The sequence below is a fragment of the Calonectris borealis genome, chromosome 8 (assembly GCF_964195595.1).
Source record: "Calonectris borealis chromosome 8, bCalBor7.hap1.2, whole genome shotgun sequence".
In the NCBI taxonomy this organism is placed as follows: Eukaryota; Metazoa; Chordata; class Aves; order Procellariiformes; family Procellariidae; genus Calonectris; species Calonectris borealis.
Window position 1 is genome coordinate 26,206,203 of NC_134319.1, and position 22,975 is coordinate 26,229,177.

A 22,975-nucleotide genomic window follows, 5' to 3' on the forward strand; every position below is an offset into this window, starting at 1 on the left:
TTACAAATCATACTCATAAATACAGAACACATGCCACGGAATAAAGTGTAATCCTGCATTAACATAATAGTTCTTCTTTAAAGCTCTCAGAAAAACAAACTCATTTTCAGTGTCACATTGTCACTAGCAGTTAGTTATCTTTGGCAAGCTAAAAATGTAATTAATAGAAAGATTAATGTCTTCTGATACGCTGATGAACTGCACCCCCAAGGGGATATTCGCCGGAGCCGTGGGGCACTCGTGGGTCTGCCGCCTTTTTGCCACCCGGGAAGCACGAACACTGGACGCGTCACCAGCCTGCGCGTGAAGTCCTTCAGAATACTCAAGCAAAAGACAAATGCAAGATCGTATTATTGAGGAAAACTGTTGGCAGCTTGGAAATTCCGGGTTATTCGTAATGGATGTTCAAGCTGTTCAAGCACACCCTCGTTGCTTTCACACAGCATTTTTAAGCGCGGGGGTGAATCAGGCGGGCGTTCCCAGCAGCCGCTTTGCAGTGGTGCGGGCCCCGGCGCTGCCCCGCAGCGGCCACGCCGAACTAACTTGTCTCGCTGCCCGCCCCGAGCCTCTGCGGCAGGCCACGGTGCCGGGCGCTCAGAAACGCCCGTCACGGACACGAGCGGCTCGCCCCGCGCAGCCGCGCCGTGCTTCCCGCTCGCGGCGATTTCCGGGCGCCACGCCGCAGGCGGCCGCCGTCCCCCCGCCCCCGCCGGCCCTGCCGGCAGCGACCCAACGGCTGACGGGCAGGAGGGGGGCCGGGACACGCTGAGGGGCCCCGGCGGGGCGCGGCGGCTCGCTCCCCGCCCGCCCCCGCGGTGAGACCGCGGCCCGGCCCGCCCCGCCCCGCTCGCGCATGCTCAGAAGCGACGCCGTCACCCTTCGCACGCCGGCGCACGGAGCGAGGCTGCGCGCGGCGCTGGGACCCGGAAGCGGCGGAAGCCGTCGCGGGTGCGGAGTGCAGCGGCGTTTAGCGGCCGAGCGGGCCCTGGGGAGCGCCCGGCGCCGCGCAGGTGCCTGAGGCCGCCCCGCCGGGGCAGCGGGTGGGGGCGGGCCGGGGCGGGGGACGCGGCGCGGCCATTTTGTGTCCCGCTCGGCGGGGGCGGGGGGGCCCTCGCGGCCGCCCCGATGAGGGGGGCGGGTCCGGGGCGCCCTCTTTGCCCCCGAGCTCGATGCCGCAGGGCCCCCCGCGGGCCGACCCTCGGCTCCGCGGCGGACCTGCTGGCGCAGGGACAAAGGCAGCGTCCGCGGGCCGGGCCGAGGGAGGCGGGAGTCCGGCCGCCGACTTGACACTTGGCGGTGACAGGCGCGGGGAGAGGGCCGCGCCGGGCGGCCCGGGCAGCCCCGCCGCCTGGCAGGCGCCGGGCGGGTCTCCGGGCTGGCCCGAGGGGACGCGCGCCCGGCAGGAAAAGCAGAAGGGTTGGCTTGCGGTGTTGGGGTTAAACGGGAAGCGAATGCGCTTCGGTGTAATAATAACAACAGTGTACGCCCATCCCGGAGTATTTCACAGGCTGTATGCGTCTAGGAGGCGAGCAAAACCAGCCTCAGCCGCCTCTTTAGATCTAATAATAGGCGGTGTTGGTGCACTTGCTGCGAGTAGCGTTATGCCATGGTCCGGAGTGGGAAGTGATGAGATTTAGTAATTTAATAAAAGCTTAAAGTATGCAGGGTAGATAAAACTGAGAGTGAAATACAGAAAGCATTAATAAAGAAGGAAGTTACGGTTAAGTGCTAAGAGTAATTTTTGTCATAATTCTTTTGCAGATTATGAAAATACTGTTACGTATTTCCTCAAGGTCTGGAGCAGAACCGAGTCTTCACGAGAATTTTTTGCCAATCACCTATGAAGCTCCTGATTTTAAGGTTGCACTTCTGCAATGAAGAAAAGGAGACGGCTCGCTGCAAATCTAAACGAAAAGGTTCATCTTGGCCATGAGAAAGATACTGCAGAACAGATTCTTGTAGTAGACTGTGCACAAGAAATTGTCTCAAAGTCTGCAGAAATAGCTCCTGCAGATCAGCTTGAATCTTCCCAAGAACTTTCACCGTCATCAGAACAAAGAAAGCTCCTAAGCTCATTGCAGTATAACAAAAATCTACTTAAATACTTAAATGACGATAGACAGAAACATCCATCATTTTGTGATTTACTCATAATTGTAGAAGGAAAAGAATTTAGTGCTCACAAAGTTGTAGTGGCTGTTGGGAGTAGTTATTTTCATGCCTGTTTGAGCAAAAATCCAAGCACCGATGTTGTCACGTTAGATCATGTAACTCATTCTGTCTTTCAGCATTTGCTTGAGTTTCTCTACACCTCTGAGTTTTTTGTGTATAAAAATGAAATTCCATTAGTGCTGGAAGCAGCAAAATTTTTAGATATCATAGATGCAGTGAAGTTACTAAATAATGAAAGTGTTTCTAATGTACAGACTGATGTGGTAACTGATGCACCTACACCAGTAGAAACGCTCAATGAACTGACAGGTAAACTATTAAATAGTCATCAGTGCACTTTTTGTGGTCGAAATTTCTGTTATAAGAAGTCCTTAGAAAATCACTTGGCTAAAGCCCACAGATCCCTTTCACTGGAAAGAAAACATGGGTTAAAAATGGTTGAGAAGGCCGACTTTTCCACTAGACGTTCTGCAAGAAACCGAAAATGTCCAGCTAAATTTGATAACAGTGACAATGAAAGTGGTGATGCATCTGACAGCAATTTGGAAAAAGTCAGTTCTGACAAGGAAACATCTGACAGAAGCGAGTTTGAAGACAGTGAAAGTGAATGCAATGCTGATGAAGAGGGACAGGAAGAGGAAATGTCAGGTGAAGATTCGGAGTCTGAAGAACAAAGTGAAAAAGAACAGAATGATACTGAAGAGGGTTCTGAGGCAGTTGATTCAGTGGGAAGTATTCCTGAAGGCTTAGCTCCAGTCATCATTCAAAGCAGTAGCAAAAAACTACTGCAGTGTCCCAAGTGTGATAAAAAATTTGATCGAATAGGTAAGAGCAAGTTAGGTTGATCTCTTTCCTTTTTACCATATGGTGGTGCTATTTGTATGGGAAATAAACTGAGCTTTTTCTCTGTGCTAGAGAGTGAAAATCAGAACTTCTGGATCGTCTCACTGATCCAGTATGCTGCTAATTTTTCTGATTGTATTATGTTGTTACGTCTGTGGTGCTAACCCGTTTCAATAAATGAACTGAGTGCATTATTTGAAAAATCCGCAAATGCTAAATTGATTCCTCTTTCACTGCTCTGGATTCTGGTTAGCATGGTATGTAAAAGCAGCATTGAAAGAGGAGGGAAATACAGCAAGATATTAAACGATAAATTGCATAAAGTCTGAAACTTGTACTGTATTTTCTGCTAAATTAATTTTAAGTAACAAAGCTGCCATTATTGCTGAAGTAAAACAGCACCATTGTCAAACAGCCTGAAATTCTTCTGTTCTACATGATGTGTAGATGCTTAAGACGTAGTCACTCTGACTTCTAGCTTGATTTTTCTGGTCTGTAGTTAATACCAAGTAATACTTTGTCAGCTTAATCTGTTCGGTTAGGATTGTTTATGTTACAGTCAAATCTAGGTGTATAGTTACTTGGGATATCAGAAGAGTCAAAATTCCAGCTTTCCTGTCCTCCTTTCCCACATTAAAAGTAAATTACTAGTGTACTCCAGAATTTTGGTGTTCTTTCAGCTGGAATAAATGTTGAATTATGGTCACATAAGGTGTTGACTTCCTTTCAATCATGGGAATTAGGAATGAAACAGTTCCTGGTAGTGTTAGGAATTTTTGGTGTTCTTAAAATAGACACATTGTGTCTTTCATCGTTTTGAAATTTTAGGAGTTCATGAAAATGGGGTGGGGCTGGTGTGTGTGTTAATTCGTACTCATGGTAATATCTTGGGTCCCAAATATAGATAACTTGCAAGGGTCTGTATCATTCATTCAGTGCTTTGTTATTTGAAAGTACCTTAAAAATACCAGTTTGTCGCAATGCTGTTCCGAAAAGGTACTTCACAATCAGTGTAATGAAAGAGTAGTAGTATAACTTTCAGTACTTAAGAACAGAGTATGCTGTAGGGCTGAACCAGAGGGACTTGTAACTCTTGCACAGATTTAACAGTAATACAGAGCCCTTTTATTCTTTCTCTTTATCTTAAAAATGGTTAAGATGGAAGTGTGTGGAGGAACCTTGGATCAAACGCCTATGTGATCACCGTGCAGTTTTCAGTGGTGTAAACCAGTAGAAATCTTTAGATGTGTGTGGAAGGCACGTAGATCTTGACCACATTTGAGAGAGATATTCCAGAACAAACCCCAAATGTGTATATTGTAGGTGATACCTGTTACAGTTTATGCTAACATATTTTTTGTTGTTGTTGTATAGGCAAATATGAGAGCCATACACGTGTCCACACGGGTGAGAAGCCGTTTGAGTGTGATATATGTCATCAGCGCTATTCAACGAAGTCCAACCTGACAGTGCACAAAAAGAAACACTCCAGTGATACTGACTTCCATAAAAAGGAACACAAATGTCCCTACTGCAATAAGCTGCATGCAAGCAAAAAGACTTTAGCGAAGCATGTGAAGAGGCAAGTATGAGCAAATTTGTCTCTCATTTCTGAAGAATCGTTTTTTTCAGTTCAAAAGCAAAGATAAATGTATGTATGCGCACAGCATATTCTGCATTATTTCTATAACTGTTTTTTCAAATAAATATCTTTTCAAAGGACTTGGGGATTAGCAGTATCAACTAACCTGCCATAAGGAGTGCATAGGAATTGACTAAATAGCGGTTCTGTGGGGGTTCTACCATAGGTTTTTACTACAAATTTTAGAATGCTCAGATTAGCTAGCACAGACAGTCAGAAGACAGGAGTCTTAATAATTACCTGTGTTGCTTTTAATTTGGAGGAAGAGTAAAATACCTTCTTTGGTTTTAGATGTTGATGCTATACTGTTGATGATGATAGATGGATAAACGATTTCCATGCAGACTCTTTTAGGTGAATAATTTGTTTATGACAGGTCTAATTATAAGGTATTATTATTTACATACTGCTTTTTTTCTCTTTCTTTGTAAATATCCATAAAGCATTATAATTGAAACTGTCCTCTGTCTTACCAATTGTCATATAAGATTCTACAGGAGTCTACAGTCAACACTGCTTTCCAGTTACTTGTGCCTTTAGAATTGTTTAATTATTAGTATTCTGTTCTGCTGGTTTGGTGATCAACTTTCATGACACATAAAGTTTAGAAATGGATATTTAGTGATCTTCATCTTAGAAAGTTATAACTACTTTCAGCTTCTGTCTTTCTCCTAGGTTTCATCCAGAGAATGTACAAGAATTTCTTTCTATCAAGAAGACAAAGAGTGAAGGTTGGAAATGTGATGTAAGTAATACTTCGGTACCTTTGTTTTTTTCATATAGATACTATGTTTTGTGACTTGAATAGTTAAGTGAAAATGTGGTATGTGTTTCTGTGAAATCTCAGTAAGCTTTGTAAGTGATGGTATAAATTTCCTTTTTATGTGCTGATTTAAAGACTGAACTTTATCTGTAGGTACAGCTCGTGACCAGGTAGATAATACCAAATTGAATTCTAAAATAGCTGAAGGCACTATTTTTTAATGTGATCAGTTACTACCGTTGTTAAAATACATCAATTTGCAGATGGTTGGATTTGAGTGTTATGAATACTTTAAAAACAGAGTATTCACTCTACCATTAATTATGCACATCAAACACTTTTTTGGAAGGCTCTCAAAATAGTGAGGAAAATATATGTTAAATGTGAAACACTTTCTCATTTAGCTGCATATGGACATCAACAAAGTTGTGAATTTGTACTAAATTTATCTTTAGTTGTAAAATCATAGAGACCTTTCCTTCATTTTCCCCAGGAGAGATATATATGTGAAACTACATCTACTGTAAAAAGGAGTTTGTAGAACTTCCATTCTCTATCTTTTTGCTGCCAAGTAATGTTTTAAGGTTTCAAATGTTGGTTGGATTTTTTTAAGGGAATTAATTTACTTTTTTTTCCCCCCCCCAGGGCAGCTCTTTTGTTTATGCAAACTGCTATATGCCCCTGTATGTCTGTAATATTAAGTGTGGTAACATAGTTACTAATCTTGCTTGCTTTGTGAACTTTCACCTATAAACATACAGTAGGAGGTTGGGAGATATCAACCGTAGGAGTTTGTAGTGTTCATTCTGCTGGTGATGGTCCCATGGTTGGAGGTATTACATGGTTGACCAAGGGGTGTTATCTTCCAGATGAAGTTACATTGTGTGAACGTATTACAGATTCTGTTTGTTACTAGATAAGAAACATTTTAATAGTGGGAATCAATCGTGCAACATTGTTGATATTCATTTCTCGGAAAGTACTCTTACTAAGTGAATGTTTTGGTGAACTCCACTTCGTGGTTTGGTTTTGGTTTTTTTGTTTTTTGTTTTATTTTAAGTTTATGTTAAGTAGAAATTTTTAAAAAGTGAGTCGCTGCTCTTGTACTGCTCGTGTGCATTGAAAATGGACTTGAATTGAAAGCAGGGGTAGAATTTTAGCTTTTATAGCAGTTGGAGAATGAGCAGAACCCTTAGGAGCTGTGACTTTGTTTTCAGGTTGTTTAGTATGTTCTGAGGGCTGAGGTGCCACAGATGTAAGTTGTGGGATTTCTTCAGGTTGTTGGTTTATCCTGTAGTCCATGTGTGAACACTAGGATTTGGTGACCATACTTCAGTCCTTGAGGAATATGAGCAAATTCACAGAAACAGTAGAGTATAGAAAAGTAGTAAAGAAAAGCAAGAAGGCTATTACATCTTTTACAGGTATGGGATTTTCTTACACTTATATTTATGTTCATCTGCCAGTAGTTTGATTTAGGCTGCCATGGATTGGCATCCTAATTTATAAGTGCAGTCCACTAAGGTTTATGTAGAACACAGATTTTTTGATGTTGATTGCAAGGCTTTACAAGTTGGGATAGAACATGCTTTTGAAGAATACATGTTTAATCTTACATTGCTGCAGAGAGCAGATGAACTAAACTGTTAGAGTTTATGAATAGGAAAAAAAATCTGGTTATAACTGATGTATCTTTGACAAAGTGTATTATCATTTTAGATTTGTAAGAAATCTTTCACTCGAAGACCTCATTTAGAAGAGCATATGATCCTTCACTCTCAGGATAAACCCTTTAAGTGTACCTACTGTGAAGAGCACTTTAAATCCCGATTTGCAAGACTGAAACATCAAGAAAAATTCCATCTCGGTATAGAAACCTCCTTCTGACATGTAAACAATAGATTTAAAGTAAAACCTTCCTCCACAATTGTATGTCCTGATCAGTCTGGTTTTCATCCCACCTCCTTTTCTAGTTCTCTCTTTTCCAGTTTTGTGGGGGAGTTGTTTTTTTTTTGTTGTTGGTTGGTTTTTTACTTTCCTGTTCAGCTGTCTTTTTGAGGCATTGCATTGTACCTAAATAAATGCAAAATTTGGATTAAGGTTAGTTTAAGGTTAGAATTAAGGTTAGTTTTGTTTTAAAACTTTTTTGCATGAAATTGGTTCACAACTACGGAGTCAGATTCTTCCTGAAGTGTTCCAAAGACGACTTCTTTCCTTCTGAAGTAGTCCAAGGACTTTTTTATTACTTTTCTGGGTAGGAACTAGATTGGTGATATAATGGGAATTTGTTTTTTCAAACAGTCTAAGTGGGCTTAATTACTTTTGACTATTAATTCTACATTTTTGCTTTGCAATCATGAAACTTGCCAAAATACCAGGTATTAGAAATAACTTATTCGAGCAGAAAGTGCACAAAGTCTAATAAAAGTATGCTGACTGTATTAAACATTAATAATTTGTTAGGCAAAACTTTTTCTTTGTAAATTGATCAGGGTTTTCACAAGTAACCAGTCTGTGCGTCTTGTTTAACTGACAGTTAATACTATGTGTGTCTGTCTCCTTGTAGGGCCTTTTCCTTGTGATATTTGTGGCCGCCAATTTAATGATACAGGAAATCTGAAACGCCATATAGAATGTACTCATGGAGGAAAGAGAAAATGGACATGTTTTATATGCGGAAAATCTGTTAGGGAACGGTAAGGAGTTGCATGACTACTTGAACTTCAGCAGAACAGAGAAATGTTTAGCATGCTTTGTTTGATTCTGAATGTTTTAGCTTTGAGTTTTAACATAAATGAGACCATTTCAGAGGGCTAGTGTATTAAAAGGTAGTGTCAGAGCCACAGGTAGCATGTGATTTTTCTGATGACCTCTAAAATTAAGGGTGACAACTGTAGGTAATTAGTTATGAGGCAGAACTATATTGAGAAAGTCTGACATCTAATTCACTTCACTTAGGGTTCCTGTATTGTGCAAGAACATCTTGCATTTGTTTGGGAAAGAGTTTTCTGCCATAGATATTTTGGTAAATATACTGATGAGGACAGAAAGATGAGGAACACTGGTGAGAATGACTAAGAAGAAATTAGACTTCTACAAACACGGTTTCATGGAATATGGAATAATACTGTACAACCTTTGCTGCTGCTTCTCTAAATGGAGGAAAAAATGTTAATTTAGCACTTTGAAAAGTGGAAGCTTTAAAAGTTGCCTCATAAATTCTAGTATATAGAAAAAGAGCATAGAAAAGGTGTAGAAATAAGATTCCCACCCCCCGCTCCCAATTTCTATTCTACACATATGAGGGAAAAAAATGTGAATTTTAAACCATTGTTAACATGACTTCAGTGCAGGTGTCTTGCACTGCTCTATGAAAGAGATCTTTTAAGTTTTCCAAATGGTGATTTATGTTTAGGTTCTGAAACAATAAGTCTTATTTTTTTTATTATTATTATTTTGACAGAATACATCTTCATCTCAATAACTGTGACTAAGATTCTAGTTATGTTCTGTTTGGGGAATATGAAAAGATCTGAGTTTGTGTACTGCAGTATGTTTTCTTGATTTTTAGTTTTTTTTTCCAATGACTGGCAAAGACCCCCAGAAGTATTGTAAGAAGAAGATTTGTCCCTAATGGGTTTTGTTGGTGGTGTGTATTTTCTAGTAGCTTGGTCAATAGGGTATGCATGTGTTAAAAGAAAATGCACTAATGCAATAATGAAATAGTAAACAAACAAGCTATAAATCACAGGTAGTCTTTCAACTTTATAAAGCTCACTTTGAACTGCAAGAAGAATTTCAGTTTAAAAAGCATCAATATGTTTACACACTTCAAGTTTCATTTACGTTATGTAAGGCAGTTGAATATTTAAATAAAGATAAAATTTTTGTGTAAAGCATAAAAAATATCTTTGAAAAATAATATTTATAATAAGTACTGGAAGGAGATCAAAGAATTTTCTCTTTTGCGTAGTTCACACACTTACCAGCTGTGTATACAGTAAATTTTGTTGTCTGATTCCTTTGCTTGAGAGGAATTTTCACCTGCATGCACTTTTTTTTTTTTTTTTTACATTGGAAAGGCGATAGTAAAAGTAGACTTGCATATGTATGTGTCTATAAATATATATGTATTTAAATTAGCTCTGTGCTGAGTTCAGTTAAATTAACATCCATGATCTAGATTTCCTTCAAGTCTGATCTTAAAGTTCTGGCTTTATATAGCAACAAGGAAATTATTACATAGAAAATAGTGTCGAAATTGATGTTTTCCTTATGTTGTCCAAATGTATGTTGGGACAATGTTTTGTTTCTTTGCTTATATTGTTTCTAGACCCAGCTGGTTCAGTAAATAGTAGATAGGTTGCCATACTGCCTTTGAATGTTTGTGTGTATATGTGTGTGTATCTGAATAAATTGATGCAGTTATTTGGATATATTGTAATCCATCAGAGTTAAAGAAATGGAGAAACTGATAGTCTGTTTCACTTTAAAGTGGCAGTGACATTGCTTAAAATTAAATTTTACTGCCTTTGTTAAACAGAACAACTTTGAAAGAACATCTGAGAATTCACAGTGGAGAGAAGCCTCATCTTTGCAGTATTTGTGGGCAGAGTTTTCGTCATGGAAGCTCTTACAGGTACAGATTTTTATCAAATAGGCTGCTAAACTGTCTCACTTATTTGGTGACATATATACATTCATGTTATCGACATAATTCTTAATGTATGGATTTTGATTTATTCCAACTCTGAGAGCATTAGTAAATGCTTTAAACATGCTTAAATACTGAAAATACATTAATAACCTGTGAGAAGTCATTTAATTTTTAATACAAGACGTTGGTGGTTTAAACACAGACAGAATCCCATACAAATCTTGTATCAAAGTTGACTTGCACATCTAAAACTTTTGCGTCTTTGTTATTCGAAGAGAAAAAAAGCGGACAACTGAAATATCCTGCTAAATTGCCAGATATGAGAGTTTAGCTTTGTTCTCTCTTGCTTTCTAAGAGCAGTTTAAGCATACCTCAACTGAAAGTTATTTCCTGATATTTTGTGAAGCATTAGAGTGTGTGTTTTCTGGTATTTTGCATTGAATTAGCAGTACAGAATATGTTAACAAAATTACATTTTATGGTTATATTTATGACTCTAAATATACAGACTTCATCTAAGAGTCCACCATGATGACAAGAGATATGAATGTGAAGAATGTGGGAAAACATTTATTCGGCATGACCATCTGACAAAACACAAAAAAATACACTCAGGTAGGCATTTTCTTTGAAAATTGGCTTCAAAATTACTATTTTGAAATAAGATCAAATAAAAAATTAATTATGGTTTTTTTTTCAGTACATGCAATGTTTTAGGCCTGATAAAAGTTCCTCTCACTATTTTTAAGATCTACTAAAGTGGGGTTAATCTTACATGTTTTCAAGGTTTAAAAGCCAAGTGTTTCCTCCATGTTAACATAGAAAGCTGAGGGACAGTCAAAAACATGTAACAGTGAATTGCTTTAAAAATAATAGCAAAAAAAAGCAAAAGTGAAAAAGGAGGATTTTTTAATGAGTTCAGATTTCTTTTTTTTAATAGCAATTGTGTGAAATATTATTACCACAACACAGAAGAAGCTGTCACAGTCTCTGTCAAAGTTTGTACACTGATCACTTTAACATAAGAACATCAAAGAGGTGTTTCTGAAGTCTCTGTTATGGGGGAGAGGAAAGGAAGGAAGGTGGTGGGAGTCAACCCTGAGAACAGCCAGATGGGGATGATCAGGAGGAAGAAAAAAAATCTTTCTGTCTGAGAGCAGAAAGTTTATCAAATGTATAGGAAGAGCAAAGATTCACTAGGAACTTTTCCGTTTTCAGAACATGATCCAAAGGGAATGTGGCCTTCTAGGAGGCAAAATACTTTCTAGGCAGCATGAAAATATGAAAGTGATCAGAGTCTAAACTTCTTGAGCCTTTATTTTGAAGGACAGCTTCTTTTTTGGTATTTGAAATCATAATGTCTGCTATAAAATAAAGAAATCTTTGAAAACTCAAGTACAAAAAAAAAATCCTCTTTTCTACTCTATTTGCTTTTCCCCCCTCTAGAAAGTTACATTCTTTGACTGTCCACACTCCTCCTACTTACATGAGAAGAAATATTCTGCCACTTTGTGGAAGATCTCAAGATGACTAAAAAGAATCAAGATACTTTTAAACAGCAGCATAAAAGAAAAAGGTAACTATGTAAATCAGGATAATTAAAAAGATAAATACTGTGATGTAATTTTAAGTTCTAAAAATTAGTAGCTGAAAATAATTGGTATGTTTAAATAAGCTTCTCTTTTAAAGCCCCTGAATTATTGAACATACCACATTTCGGGTCATAATGAAGAGAGTAGATTCCTAGTCATTCACTTGTACGTCTCATGCAGTGGGTGTTTGGGGAAGTGTCCCTTAACTCATGAACATGAATTTCTTTGTAGAAATGACAAATGGTCAGTAATAGTCAAGTGGTGAAAATCCTTACTCTGATAGAACCAACCTACTTCCTGAATTTTGTTCTTTGATAACAGAGAATCCTTCTCTGAGTAAGGTATGGAAGAGCTTGATTGGCAGACTTTGTGAACATGGATCTACTGTATGTCTTACAATTACAGCTCTTAGACATTTAATAAGTTCAAGAAGATTTAACCAAAATTTATTGAATTTTGCCCTTGTAGGTGAAAAAGCACATCAGTGTGAGGAATGTGGAAAATGTTTTGGCCGTAGAGATCACCTTACCGTTCATTATAAAAGTGTTCATCTAGGAGAAAAAGTTTGGCAGAAGTAAGTGTGGGGTTTTTATAACTGCGTAAATACTTCTGTAAGGTAACTGCTTTTGTTGGGATTTGCATGTTCGTGCAGAATTCTAGTAGTCTGTGTGTTTGTCATGCTCGTTACCTTAGTCTTGATAGAGATGATATTATTACAGTTTGAAGTGGATGTCAGAAAATAGCCTTCACTTTTTAAGCAAGATGTTTTCTTTGTACCATAATTAAGTAAATAAAATAAAAACATAAAAGATCAATTTTTAATCTGTCAATTAGCTGTCTCAATGTTGTTCTAAATGGACGGTTTGCTGTAATATTATCATTGCAGACTAGTTAAGACTGAATTATTAGACATCGTTTAAGCACTGTGAGAACTATCCCACAGGTATTTTAGAAGCTGGTAGCAGATTAGTGGCTCTGAAAGTAGGTAAAAGGTTTGAAACGCAAGTTATGTCTATAAATTGAAAATGCAATAGGGTTTTTAAATTCTTGAGCTCCAAAAATAAGCCTTTCAGAGATTTTCAAATAAACTGAGACCTAGTTGTTTTTCAAATAATGTGTTTTAAATGCTTGTATTCACTAGCATTGTGTAGAGGCCATTATAGATGTGTCTGTGTTGAAAGTATAGTACGTTATATGCTTATTCTCTTTGTTTTTTCTTGGTAGCCAGTAGCCTAAACTTTTCCTAGTACTTTATTTATGGCATAATTCTGCCAAAGTGAAAGCCTCTTGTGGATGTTGGGCAAAAACTGTTACTTAAGGATATTTTTGGGGTCAGAAAAGAAGTTTTAGTGGCTTTTGCTCTTTGAATACTAAGTGCCAATCTCAGCAGAGAATAAGAGTGAATATCGAAAAGAATCTTAATTGACCGTATTGGTTTGCAGATGCCAGGAAATATGAACATAAGTGAGGAAATTTGGAAACTTTGATATTCAGCTATTTTGCAGTTAAAGATTTCAGAAAGGACTGTGCACACAGCTTTATTGTTAGTTGGTTTAAAAAAAAGTATCTAACATGAAATGTCTTTTCTTCTTCAAAGATATAAAGCAACATTTCACCAGTGTGAAGTCTGTAAGAAAGTTTTTAAAGGGAAATCAAGTTTGGAAATGCATTTTAGGACACATTCAGGTAAAAATAAAATGCCAACAAAACCACAAAACATGTAGGAATGTTTTTATGCGTCAACATTGATGGAATTACTTAATTCATTATGGTTGTTGAGCATTCAGGGCAAGAGTAGCAGGAAGCAGCAAGACTTTATTCTTTCTCATATGTTGGTCATTCCTGAATACTACCTTCTGAATGTATCAGTTGAAATATTGATAATGCTCAACACAGGCTTGTGGTATGCTCTTTACACCTCCTCCTTTAGTTTACTGCTGTGTGTTCTTGCCAAATTTTCCCAGACCTTCTAATAATTTTTGTGGTCCAGAGAATAAACATTTCAAGTGATAATCTAAACAAGGTTTTGAAATCCCTTTGGAAAGGTTTATGTCCTTATATGTTTGACTTTGGTTTTGACTTTGGTTTTCCTGCCTTATGTTTAGGGAAATCATTGTCCTTTCAAAATGTATAGAAGTACAAATTGAGCTCATTTAATACCAGTATCATAACAGTTTAAAGACTGTTCTTTTTTATTTGGTTTATATTCTGATTGTCTTTGTGTGTACCTGACAGAAATCCCTAGTATTGTGAGAATTGTATGTGAGGAGAAGGGTATGCTAATATAACTTCTAAACAAACTCCATTGTTTCCAAAATTGATGCTAAACACGCTCTTTGTTTTCAGTAGGTTGTTTTATACTAGGTCTCTATGCCATAATCCATGTATGTATGTGCGTATTTATGTGTGACATGGTGTTACTCAGAATAACTAATTCTTCTCTGTCTTTACAGGTGAGAAACCCTACAAATGTCAAATCTGTAATCAGTCTTTTAGAATTAAGAAGACATTAACAAAACACATGGTTATTCATTCAGATGCTCGACCTTTTAATTGCCAACACTGCAATGCAACATTTAAACGAAAAGACAAGCTGAAGTATCATATTGATCATGTTCACGGATCAAAGGCTGCAGAAGAGGCATTGACATCTTCTTCAGAGGAAAAGCTAGTCTCCTTACCAGTGCAGTACACCTCTGATGACAAAGTTTACCAAACTGAGGCTAAACAGTATGTGGAACAGTCCAAAGCATATCAATCAGAAGCCAAAACTTTGCTACAGAATGTATCTACAGAAGTATGTGTGCCTGTGACTCTGGTACCAGTTCAGATGTCTGATCCGCAAGGTGATCTAGTACAGCATACTCCTCCGTCACATGGCATTCTTCCTCCACAACCTGAGCAGACAGATTATCAACGAGCAACAGATCTATCATTTCTAGAGAAATATACTCTTACTCCACAACCTGCAAATATTGTTCATCCTGTAAGGCCTGAGCAAATGTTGGATCCTAGAGACCAGTCGTATCTTGGAACTTTACTGGGGCTAGATACAGCTCCTACTGTACAGAATATTTCAAACAATGAACATTCATGATCAGACCATAACATTCCACCTAATTTACTAAGCCATTAGCCAACAGAAGGCTGATATGGCAATTAAGATTTATATTTTATATTTTATTTGGACTCATGAGTCTTCTGCATAGTTTTGGAAAAACAGGTTTGTTTACATAATATTTGAACATTTAGGCACATTTTGATGCATACTGAAAGAGTGTCTCTTGTGATCTTAAGAGTTTTTAAAAATCTTATAGATGGTCTTTTAAAAATTATGCTCTGAAATATCTTTTAAGGATAGTGGCTGAAAAATGTAATTACATATCTGGCTATTAATTTAAAAAAATTGTTTGCCTTTCTGCATCTCGCTTTGAATTAATGTTTTAAATGTAATAGAAAGCATTCTGGAAGAATAAGGACTATATCAAATTCATTAAAAGTTGTAAAGGGCAGGCAGGGATATAAAACACAAACTTTGAATTATTTTTCACATAGAAATTAAAATATAATTTTACTTGAACCCTCAGGCATTTTTGGAGGGTTTTAAAGTCTGCCGGACTCTGGAGCCTAGCCAATGGACACAGGAACTAGATTCTTCTGAAAAGTGATTCAGATATTTTATGAAGACACTAAACAGGGTGTTTGGTGATCCCCCTGAGTATAATTAGGCTGCCTAAATTTGGCCTCTTAATTCTTCCTTGATCTCTAATATTGGATCATGTGGAAAGATCTAGACAATGGTATTGTCTAATTTTCTACAGTTACCCCTATATAATTTTAATACCCATTTTTTCTTGCTTTTTCAATCTTGTTTGTCTTCTAAAGTGTGCCCCACACTCTAACTTTGAAAGAAATGGGAGTATTTACAAGGTCATTTTAATCTATGAACAGTCAAAGGATTGGCATGGTTTATCCTTGTTAGAGCATAAATTATACCAGGGTCCCACATTAGCATTCCCATTCTCAGGTTCTCCGTGATAGAGAAGAAACTTAAAGGCTATTATTTCCAGAACAGTACTCAACTTCTATTTAAAAAAAGAAATAATCAGTAATTATAAATCTCTTGTGAGTTGCTAATGAAATTTTGTTTCTCACTTTCTTGTACTGTGTTTATAAAACAAAGTCGAACTCTTGAGAGTATTTTATGTCTTTAATTATTTTTAGCTTTTTCTTTACTAGACATAAGGGTTTTTCCAAAAGAACCATTTTGAAGTACAAGTCTAGTGTAATTCACCATGAAATCTAGTATAATTTAACCTCATCAAGCTTTCTATTTTAAAAATAATTATTCTATGTTTTTTTGGTGAATATTATGCCAAAGAAAGTATCTGAAGTAATTTTATAATATTCATTATTTCTCACAAGAATTACATATTAAGGCAAAATTTTACCCAGTTTTTCCTATTCTTAAATTATTATCTTAAAGAAACTTTAAAATGGGAAGCTGGACATACGTGTATTATTGTAACTGTTAAATTTATCCGATGACCTGAGCACAAGTGATCTGTGGTGAAAAGCTCTTTTATCATTGCAGTTCTATAAACTCTAAGTGGCACAGATCGTTTTAAATCCTATTCAAATAATTCGGTGTTAGATTCTGTTAATCCCCATCTACTTTAGTGTTGAGCAGTTTGCAGGAGAGGGGCCAGAGCTGCCTGAATGCTCATATTTTGAAGCTTGTACCCTAATGGATTCTTAACCTAAACACACCAAAGATTTCTGTTAGCTGTTAAATAATGGCAGAGTTATAGAATTTTAAGTGTTATCGATATTTAAATAGGACTTAGCCAAAGAAGCACAATAGAAGTCCTAAACTTTAAAAGTTCAGTTTTTAAAACAGGACTACATATGTTTAACTGTTCTATGTTTGTATCTCTAAAGTAAAATTTAGAGCTGTGCTCTGGGAATCTTCAGACTGACATGCTGTAAATATATCTGGTAAGAGGCTGAAAACTAGCAAATATACAGCAATAATGAGGCCATTGAATGCCACCTTCTGAAAGGACACTATCAAGTACTACCCTTCCTGCTTTCTAACTCCACCTTCATCTCCTTTCAAAATAAAACTCTTTCTGTCATCTTTACACTCCATGGCTTGAAAACTGCTGTTTTATGTGTAGTTTTCAAGTCGGCATGTATGTATCATATTCATATTACCGCATGTGGACATGAAACATGATTTCCAGCATTTGTAATTGTACTGTTAAAAATAACCCGACATCAGTGGTGTCAGTGCAGTTCTCAGACTAAAAAGCCTAACTCTGTTATTTCTTGTCTTCTCTGTCCTACAGTAGAAAAAAGTATTGTAGGATTTTGACAAAACAGTGGCTTAAAAATAGTTGGTAACTAATTTTCTTTTAAAATCCAGTTTGTTCAGAAGGCACTCTCGTAAAATACTGAAATGGAATTTGGGGCATATTTACTTGATAATGTCCTTTTTAAAATTCTTTCATGATTGTGCCTTTTATATATATTCTGAAGAATGGCTTTTTCTCCAGTTGATTATTCAGAAAACATTAAGGTCAATATCTTCCAAAGGGCTTCATGTTTTTGGGTGCCCAACAAGAAGACAACTATAAAAGGACTCGTTTTTCAGAAAAACAAGTGCTATCTTTGCTGTTTGGGTGACCAGAATTACTAGTCATTCCTGGAAAAAAAATACCTACTAGTTCTTTGGCATTCTTTTGTTTGCAGATAACCCTACTAGTTAGTGTTTTTACCTGCTGGTCAGGCTGGATCATTGCCAGTTGACAGTGAAAGAAAATAGGAAAGCTTATGTGCTAGATACATAGTTTTTATTTTTTTAATATCATAAGCTATAATTCTTATGGCTTTACATCTATTTAAAATTCATATGTGAGCAAAGTAAATTTTCATGGACTGGTACTTCATTTGGTAGGTGGAAGTAGCTGATCTCTGCTTAATGGAGGACAGTTCCTCTTAAGAGGACTGGAGTTGAAGGGCAGAGATCTGCACCTCACAGCTGCATGGGTTGAAATTCATTTAGGTGTCTCGTACCTCCATTTTAATATGTATATGTACTCATCCAAGAGTGCATGTCCTGTTGATCTGGAGGGCGCTTTTACAAGAAAGGCTATGTTTTATCTGGCAGTCATTAACTCAGTGGACCGTTTGTTGCCAAAGAAGGAAGAAGCAGGTCTCTTAAAAATATCTCTAAAGAATGATCAGTGGCATGCTGCAAAAAGTTGGTCTTTTCTACATGCTGACCTTTGGGGAGAAGATTGGAGTCCATGTTGGTACTCTAAACTGCTACGTGGCTCTGAGAACTTACTGCACTCGTTCTGTTTAAACACTGAATTCTGTATTTTTTTGCTGAACAGATTTCTGATTGTTGACTGGGTTACTGCCTTTAATTCTTTAAGTGGATTTTATGTTCAGTTTATTTATTTATATTGGAATTTCCTCTTTGAGCACTGACACTTTTCCTATAGAGGTATGGCTCTCATGGGTTCTTTTTATGCTAAACATGAGTAATTGTAATGGTGATGATCTATCTTCTGTAAGGCTGTGGTTTCCTTAAAAATATAGTGCTACTTTAGTCTGGATTATAATTCGGGTAGTTATTTTTAAAGATGGGTCATGCCAGAACACAATGACAAAAGATTTATTTGGTATCAAAGAGCTAAGCTTACTTCCTTAGTAACAAATGTGAAAGAGCATCCAGAACTCTGAAGAATGCTTCAAAGGAATCGCCTCGTAACGTGCTTGATCAAACATGAAATGTGTTATGGAGTGCTAAGGAATAAATGACCCTCAAGTTTTTAAATTTAAAATAATTTCTGTGTAGAAGTTCATGAATGTAGTATTATGAATGAGTTCTGAGAAGGCTGGTGTAGATGAATAAGGTTTTTTTTCCCTGAAAACAATAAAAAAGATGTGAAATTTTTTTGAGCATACATGCATAACTGATCCAGATTGCATGTTCTCCATATGACTGAAGCTTAAGGGAAATAGAGTGCATTTACCTGTAGGTCCTTGTGACTACTGTCACACGTGATCTTTTTTTACAATATCATCTCACAGTGATTTATTTGTTTTATGGTATGCATTGAAGAATGGCACTGGCAGGATATAATGCAGGGCAGTCACTTTGCTTAAGCCGATAAGGATCTTTTTCACGGTTCGTAAGAAATGTTTTGGTTTAAAAGGATATGATGGATTAAAGGTGACGATGGCAAAATTTTTTGAATCTCCCATAACCATTTTGATCATGTTTAAATGTTGGTCCTTTTATATGAAAGAATAAGGTGAAATAAACTCAATATTTTGTCACTGGTATATGAGATAATGTGTTTTAAATGTGATCTATATAGGCTGATATTTTAGATGGAAGTCTTTCAGTAAAGTTGTCTTTTTAGGGGAAATTCTTTGCTGTAAGGAAAAGTTAGGAAGTGTACTGTAAATGTAGAAGTACTCAGTCCTATGTGTAATTTTGTTTGTTATGGAAAAGTAAAATTCTTTTGTCTTAACATTACTTGCTTCACAGGATTTCTTGCAGAGGTTTAGCTTGTGCTAAGTTTTGACTTCTGCCCCCTTTTTTTTTAAACAGCATGGAAACACACTATTCTGTATGTCTTTCAGTTTTCAAGCTCATGAAAGAGAAACAGATGAGGCAATTTTTTTCATCAGATTTGTTCCTGTCTCATTCTACTTTTTATTTTAAAATATTTTGTAAATTAAATTTATTTACAAAAATACTTGGCTTCACTTGATTTTTTAATTTTTTTTTTTTAATATGGCTAGCTTTTTGGCGTGAAGATTTGCTAAATCCTTTTTTTTGTTTTTTAACTTTGAAGCATCACTCAAGCTATCAATGCTATCCTAAGGCCGTCTCCCGTTACCAGCTCCGCGCCGGGCACCCAGGCACTTGGAAGCCTCACGCGCGGAGGGGCCGGGGCCGGGGCCTCCCCCCGCCGCGCGGCGGCGCCTCTCTCCTGCTCCGGCGAGGCCGGGCGGTTTAAATAAAACGCCCAGCGCTAATTGGCGGAGAAGCGAGGGGGCGGGCCCGCGCGGGGATTGGCGGGGGCGCCGGGTTTGAACGGGCGGGCGGAGGCGCGGCGGTTGGTGCGTGAGGGAGCGCTGGCTGTGTGGGGAGCTGGAGCCCGTCCCGCTCCGGGGTTCTGTCCCGGGCATGGCCGCGGGTTTCTTCCCCGGAGCGGCGGTGTGGGAGCTGAGCTCCGCCGCCAGCCCTAGGCGGCGGCGCTGGGCCGCGCGGGGGGGTGAGGAGGACGCGGACGAAGCCCCCGCCGTGCTGGTTCTGAGCCACTTCTCCCGGCCGCCGTTCCTCAGCTTCGGTAGCCTGCGGATCGGCACCTCCCGCACGCGCCTCCTGGGCATCGACAACCCCAACGCGGAGAACGCCGAGGTGGTCGTCGACCGCTTCCCGGCTTCTGCCAGGGGCTTCAGCATTGAGCATCGCCGCTTTTCTGTGCAGGTACCGGGCGGGGGGGCCGCGGGGGCCGCGAAGCTGCGGCAGGGAGGGAGGGCGGGTGGGTGCGTGTGCGTGTGAGTGTGTGACAGGCGAGGGGACCCTGCGCCGTACCCTGCGGGCAGGGGTGCTGGGCGGTTCCAAGGGCTAGAGGCGAAGCGAGGGCAGGGCAGCTCCCCGCCTGAGCCGCTCGCTCTTCGGCGGCAGAGAAAGCCCCTCCGCCGGTGTGAGGCGCGTTACCGGTTTGTAATCCTCCCCCGGGAGAAGTCACGCGTCACCTGGCCGCGTAGTACTGCGGTTTTAAGTGGCCGGTACCCCGAAAGCTGCACCCCGCCCTGGGTGGTGTTTGTGGGCGCTGTGTTCACGTCTCGCAGTTCGCGTTAGAGGGGAAGAGCTGCAGCTGTAGATGGCGGGATTAGACCTCTCGGGGCCTGGGGCTGTCACAGGCTACGAAGGCAGTAAATCCTGCCTTAACAGAGGGGTTTTTCGCAGTAAGGTGGAAAAAAAAAACCTAATTGTTCTCTGGGAATGTGGTTTTAAAGATAGAGACAGCAGAATAAGAGGTGTTTAAAAAGTGACCTGTCAAAAGTTGGAGGACGTGTTTAGTTTAGGAAAAAGGCTGAGGGAGCTGGTTGTGAAGAGGATACTAATTCACTGTTCTGCGTGTTAATTAATAATACAATAGAGAGCAAAGCAGGCTTAATCTAGGAATAAATCTTTACGATTCTCAAGTAAATATAAACTATGGTTAATCCAATCAATGCCGATTTTTAAAAAGACAGTTTAGAAAAACATGTATCTATGGTCATCTAGAATCTCCGGAGTCTTTGTGAAAGAGGAGGAAACTCTCTGGAGAACTTTTGCAACAATGTGCTTGTAAAAACAGGCTGGACTCTCACTGTGAAGTATTTGAATAGTAACTTCCTGTGGTAATTAATGAAAACTAACTGCTGTTGACCAGCTTTACTGTATAAGCACATATTGAATTAGTTTGTATGTTTTCATTAAATGCGTCTGCCCAAGGAGGTGGAACTTGTAATTCAAATGCTCAAGAGATTGGTCATTTTCACACTCTCTTTTTGATTTTTGTCCGAGGTATAACCATTCTTTGGTCTGTTAGTATTGATGTCAGCAGAGCACCAACATGATTTGGTAGAGGTCACTGTGCATGAAGAATCTTTACACAGATCATACATAACTCCATGACTTCCTTGTTTATTTGCATTGTCTTCATTTTGATTCAATGAACTTGTGTGTCAAATCTCACCTTTGCAGGTCATTTGACTAAAAAATTTGGCACTTGTATTTAGGTTCAGCTGAGGTCCTAAAAATTAACCTCTGATTGTTAGTACGAATATAATTCTCTCAAAATTACTTTTTACACATATTTGGTTAATATGTGAAAAAAAATTATGTAATTTCTTCTACTTACCTTTACTCTAATCTTGTCCTTTCTACTATGTGTTTTGTTTGTATGTGTTCTTGCTTGCTTTCCATTATATTTCATTAAGAGGTATATGCCCTTTGTAGTAAGACAACATTTTTGAAAGAGGTTGCTTCAGTTTACATGTCGGAGGGGAAAATTGACATTTAAACATTTATCAATTGTTTATCATTTCATGTTGTCGGAATATATGTTACTTCTGTATACTGTTTCTCATTTGATTTGATTACTCCATCTTTGATGTTACGTAAGTGTACCTAAGTGCTAAATATTAAACATCTCTCTCTCCAATAGTCAGGACAAAGAATCTTTGCTTCTGTAACATGGACACCATTAGAAGAAGGAAAAGTCCGAGAACTGGTAACTTTTGTTATTAATGGCATTGTAAAGCATCAAGCTGTGCTCCTGGGTGTGGCTGAGCAGCCTCTGAAGAAAAAGGTAAATGTGTGTTTATCATGTGTCTTAATTCTATCACTTTGGCTCAGCTGGCACATATATTGTTTTTGTTAGTATAAAATTCAATGAAGGAGAATTAAAAATTGATAAAAGATGCTGTCTGTGGGAATGCTTATTGTCTTCAAAAATTTTCAGCAGGGTTGGGAAGTAGATACTAGTGCATTACAGCTTAGAGAATAAAACTATCGCATGACCAAAAAAGCTGTTTTCAAGCCTGGAAATAAATTATGGTGAATTTTGGACTAGGTGTTCTTTTTATGGTATTTTTAGACTTTGAACAAATACACTAGTAATGTTCACTTTTACACATAAAAGTATGTAGAAAGTCACAGTACTAACACTTATTTATGGTTCTTTTCAGAAGAGTCTTTGGGATACTATAAAAAAGAAAAACTCTTCAGAAACATCTGTTTCAATAAAAGCTAAAAAAAGTAATTTGAAAGTTAAAAATGTTAATAAAACCTTTCAAGTTTCCCAGAAGGTGCATAGAATTAGAAGCCCACTTCAGCCATGTGAAAATCAGAACACAATGCAAAATAGTATATCCCCAGGAAATGACTCTCTTGTTGGCTCAGAAAATAAATTGCCTATATCTCCTATTGCACCAATGCTAGAGGAACATCGTAATACTGTTTGCACACCACTTTCAATGAGAAGATCTACTACATTCTCAGATATTGCTGCCACTGTAAATGAGGAGTTACTGCCTGAAATAGACAGCCGTGGCGTCAAGAAATTTGTTGATGAGCACAATGAATTAAAATCTGAAAGTGCATACAGTTCTACTGGATTACCACAACTGCTAATTTCAAACAATGAAGTAGTTCTTAATTGTACACTCTCACCAGTTTGCACTCCAGAACACTCAGCATCTGTGCCTGTTTTAAGTACAAGGAG

At 38.4% G+C, this 22,975-nt stretch overlaps 2 protein-coding genes across 3 annotated transcripts in view; both read left to right on the plus strand.

Annotated features, from left to right (window-relative positions):
• Positions 1-865: 865 nt before the first annotated feature.
• ZBTB41 (zinc finger and BTB domain containing 41) lies at positions 866-19,224 on the plus strand. 2 transcript variants are annotated; one of them, XM_075156561.1, is made up of 11 exons: positions 866-1,010; positions 1,762-2,997; positions 4,390-4,597; positions 5,333-5,402; positions 7,140-7,287; positions 7,987-8,116; positions 9,964-10,059; positions 10,586-10,692; positions 12,138-12,243; positions 13,267-13,355; positions 14,123-19,224. In XM_075156561.1, exons 2-11 carry the CDS (start codon positions 1,875-1,877, stop codon positions 14,764-14,766), a joined length of 2,721 nt encoding a protein of 906 aa, XP_075012662.1. In that variant the 5' UTR covers positions 866-1,010; positions 1,762-1,874; the 3' UTR covers positions 14,767-19,224. The 2 variants fall into 2 exon arrangements, with proteins under 2 accessions (XP_075012662.1, XP_075012663.1); XM_075156562.1 differs by having other exon boundaries at positions 876-948.
• Positions 19,225-19,433: 209 nt separating this feature from the next.
• ASPM (assembly factor for spindle microtubules) overlaps positions 19,434-22,975 on the plus strand; it is a 28,505-nt gene continuing 24,963 nt past the window's right edge. Inside the window, exons 1-3 of the mRNA XM_075157000.1 lie at positions 19,434-20,184; positions 21,917-22,060; positions 22,440-22,974. Coding sequence (XP_075013101.1) covers positions 19,882-20,184; positions 21,917-22,060; positions 22,440-22,974 — 982 coding nt within the window. The 5' untranslated portion in view covers positions 19,434-19,881. The remainder of the gene's footprint in view (positions 20,185-21,916; positions 22,061-22,439; position 22,975) is intronic.

Coding starts and splice junctions, on each gene's coding strand:
- ZBTB41 (XM_075156561.1), top strand. CDS start 1,875: ATGAAGAAAAGGAGACGGCTCGCTGCAAATCTAAACGAAAAGGTTCAT. Junction 2,998..4,389: donor TAAAAAATTTGATCGAATAG/GTAAGAGCAAGT, acceptor GTTGTTGTATAG/GCAAATATGAGAGCCATACA. Junction 8,117..9,963: donor GGAAAATCTGTTAGGGAACG/GTAAGGAGTTGC, acceptor TTTGTTAAACAG/AACAACTTTGAAAGAACATC.